The 15,306-nt window shown below is 44.9% G+C and overlaps 1 protein-coding gene across 1 annotated transcript in view; it reads left to right on the top strand.

The window, feature by feature from the left end:
* LOC146180719 (DNA-binding protein SMUBP-2-like) overlaps window positions 1-15,306 on the top strand; it is a 55,079-nt gene that overhangs the window by 29,585 nt on the left and 10,188 nt on the right. The window contains exons 13-16 of the mRNA XM_084576113.1: window positions 2,647-2,770; window positions 5,812-5,988; window positions 11,874-12,060; window positions 12,142-12,259. Of these exons, the coding sequence (XP_084432239.1) occupies window positions 2,647-2,770; window positions 5,812-5,988; window positions 11,874-12,060; window positions 12,142-12,259 (606 nt within the window). The remainder of the gene's footprint in view (window positions 1-2,646; window positions 2,771-5,811; window positions 5,989-11,873; window positions 12,061-12,141; window positions 12,260-15,306) is intronic.

Genomic DNA, 15,306 nt, shown 5'->3' on the forward strand with positions numbered 1-15,306 from the left:
TCGACGATCAGCCAGGTGGTTAGCCCGATGACTGTCGCTCAACATCCCTGATATGATTGTGCCATCTCTGCAAGAGTATAAATATTGATGTTTTGGGAGCCACTGCTAAATAAAGCAGGATATTTAAAATCTGGGTCATAGCTCTGAATAAAACCTTTCAAAGGTCGGAGGAGAAGAGGCGACGCACACACGGCTGGATAAAGCCAACATATAAAAGCATTGAATAGTAAGCATGCCATGATATCTAACTACGAACATGGTTAGTATCAAGCTCATTTGCGGGGAACGAAAAAAGAAAAAGCGAGAAGCAAACTAGATGAGTAAAATAAGAAAAATAAAAGAACAAGTACCATGCAAGCACGGGGTCAGTGCATGAAGAAACACTGAAACACATGCACGTGTTTCTCTTCTTCTTGACCGAACGAAGCGTACATATATCCATCCTCTGAGCCCAGTTGTCGGCCGTCTTCTGCAACGATAGGCTTTAATAATGTGTTTACGCCGTCAATAACACCAAACACGCTGCCGTCGTTTGAAACTGACATACTGAAGGGTGAAGTCACGCGTGCCTCTCGTCGTCTGCTGCACGCAATTGGCACTGTCAGTCGAGAGAGTGTAGAAATTTTCACAACTGGGACTGCACGGCATATACACTTGTGTGAAAAGAACGGCATCGTGTACAGGGCGCTAGGCTACACTCGTGAAACGAATGGCGAAGTGCTCCACGAAGAGAACTAGTGTAGGCAGTGTAAGTGAATCGAATGGACCTTATTGCTGAAGACACCTCATAGTTAGTCTCACATTACATTGACAGTGGATGCTGTTTATGCAGCAATTCAAGTGCCATGGGAAAACGAATTCATGACACGAGGACTGCATAGATACACACGGCTAGCAGACGACACAGCCGGCTCCACTCCCGGATTCACTTATCAGCTCTGCCACCAGTGGCATGACCATCGCTTTGCACAGGGCATATAACCACTGCAGGCCAAAGGCATCTCCCATACTCCTCCAATTAACTCGGTCCTGTACTAGCTGTGTCCACTTGACCCTTGCGAACTTCCTAACCTGATCCGCTCACTTGAATTTCTACCACCCCCGCCACGCTTTTCTTCCCCTGGAGTCCAGTTTGTGAGTGCTTCCACATAAAGTCAAACAAAGCATAATCAGTCGAGCTTTTATATTTGTTTCAAAATTCTATTTATTGTTACCTGATGACTGGAAAGAAGAGATCTGCAATTGATTTTGCTGCCGAAATTTTTTTCGAGGCACAGGGATTTTATAATGACGGAAGTGGAGTGCCGCACTTATCTCCTTTGCTGTTTTGGCCAACTTTGGTTATTTATTACCTACACAAAATATCTTAGTTAGGTAGCTGAAGATTTGATTTGTGGGGTTTAACGTCTTAAAGCAACTCAGGCTATGAGAGACGCCGTAGTGGAGGACTCCGGAAATTTCGACCACCTGGGGTTCTTTAACGTGCATTGACATCGCACAGTACACGGGCGCCTTGCTTTTCACTTCCATCGAAAAGCGGCCGCCAAGGCCGGGATTCGATCCCGCGTCCTTGGGAACAGTAGTCGAGCGCCTGAAGATTGTCTGACTAAATATATGCATGTTTTTATTTGTATTCAGTTAATGTTCGCTTTTCTGGGTGGTAGAGGAGAATAGGTGGACAAAGTTTAAAAAATATCAAAAATATATTTTTTTTAAGTTATCCTTAGAAATTTTCATTGTTCACTGTTATATGCTGTGAACATAGCGTGGAGATATTGCTGCTCTGTCATAAACATTTTTTTCGAGATAAAGGCCTACAAATTAGGTAAAATTTCGGTTCCTGGGCAGATTTCGAGAAATTTTATAAAAATATCTACACTACCCAGAAAGCGAAAATTAACTGAAGACAAATAAAAACATGCAATAAAACATTCAGACAATTTTCAGCTACCTATCTTTAAGACGTTTTGTTTAACTAATAACCAAAGTTGGCTAAAACAGCAAAGAAGATAAGCGCGGCGCTCTACCTTTTTGTCATTATTAATCCCCTGTGCCTCGAAAAAATTTTTGGCAGCAAAACCAATTGCAGATCTCTTCTTTCCAGTCAACAGGCAACTGTATATAAAATTTTGAAATAAAATATATAAAGCCGATCGACCATGCTTTGCTTGATCTTACATGGAAACACCTTTGTTACCTTTTTCAACCATCGGTTATCCTCTCTTCGCAATGCATGTCCTGCCCATGCCCATTTCTTCTTCTTGATTTCCACTAGAATGTCACTAGCTCGAATTACTTCTTTGACTCGCTCTGCACGTTTTCAATCTTTTAACATTACACCCACCATTTTTCGTTCCATAGGCCTCTGAGTTGTCCTCAACTTAAGTAGAACCCTCTTGGTTAGCCTCCATGTTTCAGCCCCATAGGTGAGTACAGGTAAGATGCAACAGTTACATACTTTCCTCCCAAGCGATATCAGTAAACTGCTACTCATAATCTACGAATGCTTGCCAAATGCCAAATGGTGAGGTCACGAGAGGACAAAGGCAAAACAGAGACTGCTGTGCTTGTTTTGAAAGGCTTTGTAATTGCAAATGTTGATTCATATCCCTCTAGGCACCTGTTAATAGGTCAAACACGTTTCAGGTGGAGCTCATTCGCCTGCGCCTTTCTCCTCGTCACCCTGGATTGGAGGTGCGCTCTGTTGATGGTTTCCAGGGCCGCGAAAAGGAGGCCGTTGTCATGTCGTTCGTGCGCTCCAACGACGCAGGTTAGCCATGGTCACTTTCTGGGAAGCCCAAGGATGTTTCCTTGCCTTAGCGGTTCTCTCTCCTTTCTCGACGTTTCTGACGTAATGGAATACATGAGCGCCAGCACCTGTGCTTTTGCAGCGCCAAGGAGAGGTTCGGGTAATGCTTGTGTAATGCCTGTGCGAGTTGTGCCGGTTGGCCCGTCATGGGAAGAGCGGTGCCACAAGGTGTCCACTGGTTTTTACAGTGGATACACAAGCTTCTCACTGGATCGTTAGTTTCAGCTGGGGTAGAAATGCCTCAACAAAGAAGGGTCTTTGACCCCACCTTGTGCAGGTTAAAAAACCTGATAATTATGATGCTGCCATTGCACAATTGAAATCGAATTGTCCTCAGCCAGAAGTTGTATGAGTGCATTTGTTGTTTTTTTTTTTGTAATATGTCTTAACGGGATAATGTAAAAGGCACATTACCGTGTCGGCGTTGTGAGTGAAAAATGGAAAGCAGGTGGCAGCAGTTGTAGCCGAGCACTGATTCTTCTATGCCACGTAACGAGCCCACATGATATTAGAAATTTGAGAGGAGCCACCAGCAAGGGTTGCTTATTTGAGATGGAAAGGTGGAATACGAATGAACCTTCCTGATCTCTTGGATGCCGAGTCAGGCAAGCTACTTATCTCAGGCCACGCAGCAGTGTTCCTACAGCTTGGTTAAAGTGGGGCTTTATATGTGGGCTGGTAGCCTGCTGCCTGTAGCTGAATAACATGGTAGCTCAGTAGCCTACGCTGTTGCGTCCTGTACTCTTAAAGGTGATGCTTGAGTGACCCCCATAACTTTTTCTAGGAAATATGCTCATGGAACGTGCTAGGTGCTTTCTTATTATGCAAGGAGGTTGGACAGTCGGCATTCTATGCCGTTTGAAACAGTGAAAGTGACTCTGACTCTGACTGAATGTTACAAAAATGGAGGGGAAATAAGGCAAGCAGGAAGAAAAGAGCACTGAGTGAGTTCCATTGTATTCCTTGTAGGATATGTTAAAGCCAGTTTAAATCCACATGCCACTATGAGAAGCAAGTGGAGTGCATTGGAAGGGATGAATAGTCAGGTGCCAGTATAATACTTTTTCTTTACTGGCCGTTGTTTAAACTGTGCTCACACTGGGGGCCAGTTCACAAATTGTGCAGCTGTCAGTAATGCAAATTCTTCCTTGCATTATTAAACATCATGGAATCTCGTTAAAGGATGTTTTCTGTTTTTCTCTTTTTGCATATTGAGTTTGTGATATGCGGTGCCCTAAAAAATCTAAATAGTGCTGGCAGATCTGAAACTAAACGCTTTTCATGGGAGGAGTCAGTTCAGTTACATACTGCAAAACATTGACAATTTATAAATCTCACTCAGTTTTAAATCTTGGATTATTCCAAAAATTTCTGCACTCCCATAGTTGATAGCACAAATTTTACTGGATAATCTGGACTGTTAACCTGCACCAGCTTGGTACACTTGGCAGTCTTTTGTGCCAAGCAGAAATGCCAATTCCTGATTTTGTCGCAAACCTCGTGAAGTGACGGTCCTTCGTAGCTATGAGGTGATGACGCAGTGCAGTGCTGACAGTGGGGAAAGCATCCCGGATCCATCACTTCCAACACAAACACCGGTTAAACGTCTAATGGGCCGCTGAAGCTCACAGGATACCAGCACGTCTGAATACTTCAAGTGATCACAAAGTTTGTCCAGTGAAGGGGGTGCATTTCTACAGCAAAAATTTTGTAGTGAAAGCTACACTAGGCTAGTGGTCCGAGGCTACAGCTGCACATGCGCTGTAACCGTGGCAACCAGCCGCACTGTTCTACGGGGGTGTTTTGTTGCTGCACTCACTGCAGAAAGAAGGAGGGTAGTGGCATCCCAGCAGATGCATGTGCCGGCGCGAAGCGGAGGGTAGTTTTCGCAGCGCACATCATGCCGCCACGGAGAGCTGACCGAGTGGAGCAAGAAAGCGTCTGCCGGCATCGCATGCACAGTGCATGAAAGTGAATTCTGCATAGAATGCCGGTGCACTTCAATGCATTCAACGGAACACTGGTTGCATTCGATGCAGGGCTCTATTGCCTGCAGCCACAGCTTTCGCTCTACATCCAGTTCAGCAGTGCTAAACCACTCTCATATTCTTTGCCTTGATCCCTCCATTCTGATGGTTGGTCAATTCCAAGACTTGTTTGATTAGAATAGTTTTAACAAGGTTTTGCTGCATTTTTTTGTTGGGTATTCCATCATATCTTGTAGAACTTGCTCACCACTAATTGTTTACATGGGACCTCTGTGTGCACAAATGAAATTGAATATTGTAGCTTTGTAACACAAAAAATAACAGCTTATCGAATTAGGGATACGTGAAAGAAAAAAAGAATGCATGTGAGTTTCAACACCTTTGAGCTATACGCATGGCCGATGAGGGGTGCCATAGTGGGGAGCTCTGGGTTTAATTAGATGAGGTAAGCTTCATTAGCGTGCACTGACACTGCACAGGGCAAAGGTATCTTTACTTTTTACCACCACCGAATAGCGGCCGTCATGGTGCATCCACCACAGCGGCTGATTGTGGATCTGCAAATAATGTGTTCCTACCTCTAGAAAGAGTATAAAGTCTTTATTTCCTAATTTGTTTGGAAGGAAAGTAGAAAAAAAAAAAAAAGCACGTGATATTGCAGTTTGCTCTGTATTAGTACCTGGCACCCTCTTAGCCGAGTTACTGCAGCTTACTGCTGTCTGCTTGATGTGACACTTTCCTAATTGTTGGTTTGTGCAGCTCAATTTTTAGGGTTATTTTCTGCTTTCTTTCAGCATCAGATGTTTTTAAGACCTTACCCACAAAGAAGAGAAAACTGGAAATCATGTAGGCCTGCTTCTTTGATCAGTATTGGCTCTGTATTATCATGTGCGTTAAGGGCAGACCCATGGTACGGGAAAGGTGGCAGGTACATCGAAAGATTTCCTTCGGGAAAAAGGCAACACATGGTTCGAGAGGTGTCCACTCAGAATTGGATGTGTTACCACTTCGCAGGCACTGTCGGCTTCCTTTCCGAGGACAGGAGAATCAACGTGGCCATCACGAGGGCTCGGCGCCACTTGGCTGTGGTGTGTGACAGCGCAACCATGGCTCGCCATGACTTTCTCAAGTCACTCGTTGACTACATCAGTGAAGAAGGGGAAGTGCGCAGCTCACGGGAGTACTCGGCTGGTGAGTGAGCACACTAGCCAAACAAGTTGCTTCAGTTTTTTGAAGTGTGGAAAGCATTCCCTTTAGTTAATGGGACACTGGGGACAAAGTGAAGTTTGCCTGTATCAATAAGTTACTGCAGTGTAATGACGGAGGTGCTGGCTTTACTGAAAATAAAACTTCAATGCTAGAAGAGAAGGTGAAAAATTTAATTGCGCACCTCATCGCCTCTCTATTCTGGCTAGCTAATTGTGGTGAGATTGATGCTTCTTTTTTTGTCTTTTACTCCGGTCTCTGAGGCTACACCACATGCCACAGGTCAATGATCTTAGAGCCTTTTTCAACACTAACGTCCCTTTTGAGTAAAAGAAACTGCTTCATCCACTCCTGAGGCACCATTTTAGGAGGCAGTGTGGCGTCTCCGGGGCACGTGAATAAATATTTGATGTTTTTGATATGATTTTTAGAGGGCCACTGTCCAGGAAAGGAACTTTTAAGTGAAGGAGCCCAGTGTTTCAATCAGGTACCGGAGATAGTCTGCAAAATGCTACAGTGACACGCGCACCGCAAAGCAACGAAAATACAAATCAAAGCTCTCTCATGCTCTCCTTCGGGAAGCCAGCTTTCCCGTTCCCTGCGCTGGCCCATCGAGCCGCACCTATGACGTATTTCTCAAGACCGACGTCCATTGGTCCTTCTCGCTGTCTGAGGGTGAAGGATGGGTGTCTACCGCTCGCTGCGCACTTTTCCCTCGCCACGGCCAGACTGAATCCAGCGGCGCGCGCTCTCTCGCCGATTTATTTTTTCGCGCACGCGGAGTGCCACGCCCCACCTCCCGCCAAACGCGGAGAAGGAAGGGGAATTTGTCATGCGGAGTCTAGACGACCTCGGCAGGAGAGTGAAAAACCTTTGCGAGGGAAGGGAAGGAGAGAAGCACGACAGAATCGGGTGATTGCGGTGGCTGTAACTGCATTATTAGTTACTCTTTTCAAAAACATTTTGCGGCCTTGCGTTCTGGGGGCAAAGTCTCACAGTCACCGGGGAAGAAAATATTTTCAACCAGAGGGTGGACAGTGGGGCACTCTGACCACCCTCTTTACTGGCTGTTATTTGCATCAGCCATACTTTGGCAAAATCAAGATTGCATGCCCTCTTAGGTTCACCTACAGATGATCTTTCAGCCTGAGGGCTCACTCAGGCTGGCACTCTCACATGCTTGGACTCACCGAACTCATGAGCCCGAGCTCATTTACACTCTCACCTCACTCAGACTCATAAACTCATTAGGAATCAAACATTCATTGAGACTCGCAACTCATCTTGGACCCACTCGCGTATCTCGACTCATCTGAACTCACTCCCTTGTTTGCGGTAGTGCAGTGGTTAGGGAATTTGACTGCAGGGCCCAAGGATGTGGAATCGAATCCCAACCATGGTGGCCATTTTTCGATGGAGGTGAAAAGTAAGGTGCCTGTGTGCTGTGCGATGTCAGTACACGTTAAAGAACTCCAGGTGGTCGAAATTTCCGGTGCCCTCTGTTACAGCGTCTCTCATTTCCTTAGTTGCTTTGGTACGTTGAACCCCATAAACCTAAACTAAACTAATCAACTCAAGACTTAACTGTTCGCTGAGCTGAGGTATTTCTTTAGCATAAATGGCACTGACCAAGGCAGCTATGTTTAGGCAACAGGCTACATTCTTTGTTCTCCCAGTGGTTTGGTTAAACTTAATTAATAATGTGAGTTAAGTGCCATTAATAATGTTTACCTCGTTATCAGGCAGAATCTAACTTTAATGTGAGCCAAAAAAGGCTTGACCGGGCTCTGACTACATTGTGTGGTATAATGTGGCGACAGTTTTCATGTTCTAAATGCACAAAATGGGCTCCGGAGTACATGCTCTAAGACAGTGCACAGAATTTTCTTAGGTCACCCAGAGACATCCCTAACTCCTCGCGTGCTAAAACATTGTTGTTCTCTGCAATAAATCTTTCCTCCCGTTGTCACCAAATAAGAGGGAAAAAAGTTTCACACCGTTGTCATGAAACACAGATCATAATCCAGTCCCGAGGCCGGACATTTGACTCAAATCACAATGTGGTTGCGAGTCCGGGCTCGCTCGGGACTGAAATCATGTTCTGAACATGAGTCTAGACTCGCAGTTCAAGTCGTGACTTGAATTTTAGCTAGCTTTAGTGAGCTGAAACAAGTTAACTCATGACATGAGCCATTTTTCTGACTTGTGATTGCTGCTAGCTTAAATTTTATACTACGGATTTTGCTGTGTAGTTAGTGCACAGTTCAATAGGCATGTATGAGATATGTATACGTGTAATTGGGCAATGCTTAGGCCTGGACCCGATGTGCCAGAGTATTAATTGGAATGTTATCTTGGGTAGCGAATGTCTGCATCTGTTTATATTCAGATGAAACTTAGCTGCGAGGGCAAACTTGCCTGCAAGGCTTTTGTGGTAAGCAAAAGCTGGTAAGAACTTTTAGTAACCCTTGGACATGGAAAAGTCCTTGGACATGGAAAAGTCCTAACGGAGAGACTAAAAATGAAATCGACTTCATAATGTGTTCAACCCCCGCCATTATGCAAGATGTAGAGGTAATCGGGAAAGTGCGATGCAGTGACCACAGGATGGTGAGGTCCCGAATTAGCCTAAATCTGAAAAAGGAACGCAACAGATTAGTAAGAAAGAAACCCATCAACGAATTAGCGGTAAGGGGGAGGGCAGAAGAGTTCAGGATCTCGCTACAGAATAGGTTTTCAGCTCTAACTGAGGATGGCGACATTACCCTAGAGGCAAGGAACAATAATTTCAGAGATATCATTACTGAGTGTGCGGTGGAAGTAGGCGGTAGGATAGTTAGAGAGGATACCGGTAAACTGTCTAAGGAGACGAAAGATTTGATTAGGAAATGCCAGAGTATGAAAGCTTCCAATCCAACAGACCAGATCGAATTGGCCGAGATATCGAAGCTAATCAATAAGCGCAAGGTGGCCGATATTAGGAAGTATAACATGGAGAAAATTGAGCATGCTGTAAAGAACGCGGGAAGCCTTAAAGCGGTAAAGAAGAAATTGGGCATAGGCAAAAACCAGATGTATGCGATAAGGGACAAGGCGGGCAACGTCATCACTAATATGGAAAAGATAGTCAAAGTAGCCGAGGAGTTCTATACAGATCTCTACAGTAGCCAAAGTAGTCAGGACCGTAATGAGATTGGCGGTAGGGAAAAACAGTCAGACGTTCCACCAGTGACGAAGGACGAGGTCAAGAAAGCACTAGAAACTATGAAAAGGGGGAAATCAGCTGGAGAGGATCAGATAACTACAGATTTGCTGAAGGACGGGGGGGATATCGTGCTAGAAAACCTGGCCACCCTGTATACGCAGTGCCTGGTGTCATCGACGGTACCGGAACCATGGAAAAATGCAAACATTATCCTCATTCACAAGAAAGGGGACTCTAAGGACCTTAAAAATTACAGACCAATCAGCTTACTGTCTGTTACATATAAGGTATTTACTAAGGTAATCGCTAATAGAATCAGGACAACCTTAGACTGCAATCAAGCAAAGGATCAAGCAGGGTTTCGGAAACGGTACTCTACTATCGATCATATCCATACCATCAATCAGGTGATAGAAAAATGCTCGGAATATAACCAGCCCTTATACATAGCATCCATTGATTACGAAAAAGCATTTGACTCAGTTGAAACCTCGGCGGTGATGCAGGCATTGCGAAATCAGGGGGTAGACGAGCCATACGTGAAAGTGCTGGAAGATATATATAGCGGCTGCACAGCAACCATAGTTCTGCATAGAGAAAGTAACAAAATTCCCATAAAGAGAGGTGTTAGGCAAGGAGACACAACCTCCCCAGTACTATTCACAGCTTGTTTAGAGGAAGTATTCAGAGACTTGGAATGGGAGCAGTTAGGGATAAGGGTAGATGGAGAATACCTCAGTAATCTGCGATTTGCTGATGACATTGCCTTGCTAAGCAACTCGGGGGATGAACTGCAAATAATGATTGATGACCTAGACAGGAAAAGTAGAAAGGTAGGCTTGAAAATCAATATGCTGAAGACTAAGGTAATGTTCAACAGCCTCGGGAAGGAACAGCAGTTTACATTAGGTAGCGAAATACTGGAAGTAGTAGGCGAATATGTCTACTTAGGACAGGTAGTAACCGCAGACCCCGATCACGAAAAGGAAATAACAAGAAGAATACGATTGGGATGGAGCGCATTTGGCAAGCACTCGCAGATTATGACTAGCAGCTTACCGGTATCGCTCAAGAGGAAAGTATACAACAGTTGCATCTTGCCTGTACTCACCTATGGGGCTGAAACGTGGAGGCTAACCAAGAGAGTTCTACTTAAGTTGAGGACAACCCAGAGGGCTATGGAACGAAAAATGGTAGGGGTAACATTAAGAGATAGAAAGCGTGCAGAGTGGGTCAGAGAAATAACTCAAGTTACCGACATTCTAGTAGAAATTAAGAAGAAGAAATGGACATGGGCAGGACATGTAGTGCGAAGAGAGGATAACCGATGGTCGCTGAGGGTAACAAACTGGATTCCAAGGGAAGGAAAGCGTAGCAGGGGGCGGCAGAAAGTTAGGTGGGCGGATGAGATTAAGAAGTTCGCAGGGGTCAAGTGGATGCAGCTAGCACAGAACCGGGTTAAGTGGAGAAATATGGGAGAGGCCTTCGCCCTGCAGTGGGTATAATCAGGCTGATGATGATGATGATGATATTCCAAAATTATACGGAAGAGAAATAACGTTTTTTTTTTTATCACATTTTGGTACTCACGTTCAAACGTCAATATAAAAGTTTTGTTAGTACTGCTAGCATTTGAAAAATCAGTATGTAGCGATTTCACAATGCTAGGCATTTAGCCAGTCATTTTAATGAAGGTGCTGTCTGCTGAAGACATGCCGACATAAAGCTTTGCATACAAGCTTGGTGTTGTTTCGTGTTTGCTCGAATCTAAACCGGCCTCGTAGAATCACCAAGCCAAAAAAAATAAACAGAAGGAAGGAAAACTAAGCCGACAAATTGGGCACCAGCCAAAAGAGGAATTCTTAGTTTATTGGGGCATGGGAACAGTTATGAGCTTGTTAGAATGTTCATTCATTGTTGTCATCACACTTTTGCAGTCATTTTTCTTCTGTGCTCCGCTGTACGCTGGCATTGACGTCATTTTTTTTTTGTTATTGATTTTTTTTTTCTCACTCATTGTCGGTCTCCATTAAGCCGGTGGCTGTCTGGTCCGTTCCCTCGCTGATGCGCACTCTACAAAGACGAGTTCATCCTTAAAAGAATATAGACACCTAATGTTTGTGTTCGTGTTTTATCCTTCGTAATAATGCATGAGGTATTACTGTCCAGGGCTCACCAGATGATATCTGCCTACGACTGCTAAATAATTTATAATCAAATTTCTTTTCTCATCTGTTTCGGTTTCAACAGATCAAGCGATGGCTGTAACATCAAAGTCAAGTCTAGGTCACGTGACACGGGTGACACGGGTGACAAAACAGCGATATAATCGTTCTTATGGCGTCTTAATTCACTACAACACTAAAGCTAGCCTTCCTCAGGAGCAGGAATCACAAATGAAGAGTCAGTGATTATATCACTGTTTTTTCATACTGTGTGTGAACTCGACTTTATTGTGACGTGATAGCCATCTCTTGGCTGCTGAAACCGAAACTGGCGAGAAGAAAACATTCAGTTAAAATTACTTAGCAGTCCTAGACGAAAACTGCACTGTGATCCGTATACAGGAATGTCTTACGCATCATGAACAAGAAGAAAAATACCGCCAAATTTTGTTGTCTATACTCCCTTTAAGGTTTCTCTCTTATGCTCTCTGGGTTTGCAGATCTGGAATTATGTTCATCAACACTGAGACCGTCTAGCATCCGGTTGAAGGAGGCAAAGAAATCGGCCAGCACCTCCAAGAAGAAGCCATGCCAGGAGGCAACCCATAAGAGTCGAGACTCTGCCAAGCTGAAGAAGCAACCTGCCAAGCACCAGGGTGGCATGGATCACCGTAAACAGCCCGAAGAGTGAGTTCCCCATGGCCACGCATGGGCACTGCATCATTGAACGCAATTACAGACTGCTGCAAACACGCCTCTTTGTGACAGGGGAGCAAGCGTGCTGTCCCATTGGGAGGTGCTGGTCAAAAGCTTTGCAGAGTCAGCGGAAAAACAGCGCTCGCTTCCAGCTTCCTTGACTGCCTTCGAACGACGCACAGTCCACGAGGTGGGCTGTGTTTCCATGTCGTCCAAACTCTGTAGTCAGATACAACTCAGGAAAGCTGTGGCCCCTCGAAGTAGGCCATTTGGCTAAAGGCATCGTCTCACGACATGGTTTGTAATTCCATAGCATGAAATTGCTGTTGATATCAAGGTGCACTTCTTAAATGGGATTAACCATCAAATTGTGAGAACCAGTTGATTAAAAGGTTAAAGTGCCTCCTTTGAGGACCATTTGCCATTGCCTTGTTGAGTTATATCTGACTAAAGGCTACTGTTCTGACTCTTCTGGTGTTGGACGCCCTGGAGGGTCAGTGTTGTTCGCATTATTGAGGAGTCAGTGTAGATTAGGCAAAGAGATGTTTATGTAATGATGGCTTCTTGCACGAGAGGCATAAAATCATGCTTGTTCTTTAATCACCGCACTAGTATTAATGAAAGTATGGCAGAGGGCCTTGTAAGTCTTTTCAGTGTATCAGAAATTCAGCTTCACACAAATGCGTGATAATAGGTTTAGAGCGGCTGCTATATTTTAGCCCAGAAGTAGAGCAAAATCTACAAACCTGCCTAAACCTGTTATCGCCACCTGCACTGAAGAAGCCTGGTTGAAAGATGCTTGGTGCTCAATCATGACACTAATGACATCGTATTCAAGCCATCTCTAGGCAGTATTGATAATCTAACAGTGAGTAAAAGCATAAATTTGTAAAACTTTCTGAAAGAGAAAAAGAGGTTGCTGAGAATTTCATTGAGTGCAATAGGGTGGCTAGAATGGGAAAGTGTGAAAACTGGCTGCTGAAACTTAACCCCAGAGCACGCCGATGCCGCGTGGCGGCGCTGGTGGTAGAGGCGCGGTAGAGTCACTGGAAAATTTTCAGAGTACCGCAAAGGTGCCCCGCCGGCGCCATTTCCCTTCCAGACCGCCGGGCCCGGCCGCTGTCTGAACGACGAGTGACCGCATCGGTAGGCTTGGAACTTGTTTTTAAACTCAGCAAAACGGGAAGGCTCTGGCACGTTTATTCATGACAGTGCCAACACTGATTGTGCGGTCGCTAACTTTAATACCGTAGTCAGCAATCGAGGGAAAGAAATAAGTGTGTGGGTGGATCGGTGAAAACTGCTGGTCGGCAGCTATTGCAAATCCCCGGCGCTTTGAATCGACTTGTTTTCTACGCGCAGTGCTGGGGTGTTACAACATTATAAAATGACGGAGTGTGAAATAGCATGTCAGCGAAGGTCGCAGGAACGTGTAGGTATATTGTTAATTCGTGGAAAATGCAGTCCGTCGGCGCCGCGGGGCCGGACATGGTAAAACACGGAGAGAGGTGCGGATTGTTATCACGCTCTGAAACGATGAATCGCTTTGTATAACCAACATAAAGGGAAGCAGCAGGTTCGCCGAGACAGTGTAAACAAATTGAAATACAATTTAGTATCGCCGTTGCTGTGCCAAGATCGCCAAGAAGGCTTTATTGAAGCATATTGTTTCGCGCGAGCTTTTTTTTTTTTTTTTGCGGCGCCGTCATTAAGCGAACGAAAACTAAAGCACTGGTCTCGCCCATTTTCAGCGTGAAAAAAAAAACATGGCTTACTATATCATCGCTATCACCGCGCGGTTGTGAATATTTTACTTTTCATTGTTTCATGTTTCGCCTGATGTTTCATCGCCATATACACCTTGTGAAGCCAATTTGCCACAACCTCGCTCATTAACTGCCATCAAAAGTTGAAATGGCATCAACATCGTACATTGATTGTTGACACACATTGTCCAGAAGTCGCCAGCTGCGAGCACACAACAAATATGGTTGGTTGGTTTAGTTTATGGGGTTTAACATCCCGAAGTGACTCAGACTATGAAACACCGTTGTGTAGAGCTCCGAAAATTTCCACCCCCTGGGTTTCTTTAACGTGCCACTATAAATAAATAACTAATAAATCTGTGCATAAAGCTTTATGTACGTTTACATTAACAATAAAAATAAAAAACGAAGAGGTGCGCGCGGTCATTGATCCGCCCACGAACACGCGCCCATACGCTTTCATGCACGAGTAGAGTGTGTGATATCACACAACTTAATATAGGTGTATCTGCTGCCAGCTGGCTAGATATTTGCCTTACTGTGAGGGTAGCTTTTGCAAAATTCCTGAAGTAAAATGGATGCTGCATATTCCTGTGCTGGAAGGTAAACACATATACTGCGTTGGAAGGTAAACACATGTTGCAATCAGGCGCAACATTGAGTATTTCCTACGCTTCTTTCACGGCTGAATGAAAATAATTTGAAACCAATGAACCAGCGTATCTAGCATAAGAAGGTGTTCCTTGAGGCACGTTTTTTTTTGCCGGTCGGTTCTGTGAAGCCACACTCGTCACCAATGCAGATCACTTTTTTCGTTTAGGCACAGAGAACACACCTTTCCTAACGCAGGCCTGGTGCCGCACCCAAAAGCCCAACATAATCTCTCACGTGTACACTGCGAGAAAGAATCGAAAAAAGAGGAACTCCAGCACAAGACACGTATTCCGCGCGCGCGCTTGGAAGGGATATGGTGACGCGAGGTCACATGACGCGCATCAGCCAGTAGGCGAGCCGGTGGCGCGCGGAAAACGAATGCGGTACTCTGAAATTTTCCAGTGACTCCAAGGCGCGGTAGAGTCACTGGACAGGCGCGGTAAGGCGTGCAGCCGAAATGGGCGCGTTGTGTCGGCTGCATTCATACACCTGAGGAGAAAATCTGCACATTTCGGGATTACTAACTTTCTTTGCTTCTCGAAGAATGGATTTTTATCATAAAGCAATGTTTCATTAGCCCACATCATTACTGATGAGAAATGCACTGTTTTACATGCCCCAGCCCGGATGAATTCAAGAGCGTTTTTTGAGAGCACATTTCGTGAAACAGTTCAGGATCAGTGGGACGCTGAAGTGGAGAGCTTCGGAATAATTTTGACTGTGAGGAGTTCCTTAGCGCATGCCGACATCACACTGTACACAGGCGCCTTGCATTTCACTTCCATCGAAACGCAGCTGCTGAGCCACCATGCCACCA

This window comes from Amblyomma maculatum, chromosome 8, assembly GCF_055883805.1.
Source record: "Amblyomma maculatum isolate TAMU_Amacu chromosome 8, ASM5588380v1, whole genome shotgun sequence".
Classification (NCBI taxonomy): domain Eukaryota; kingdom Metazoa; phylum Arthropoda; class Arachnida; order Ixodida; family Ixodidae; genus Amblyomma; species Amblyomma maculatum.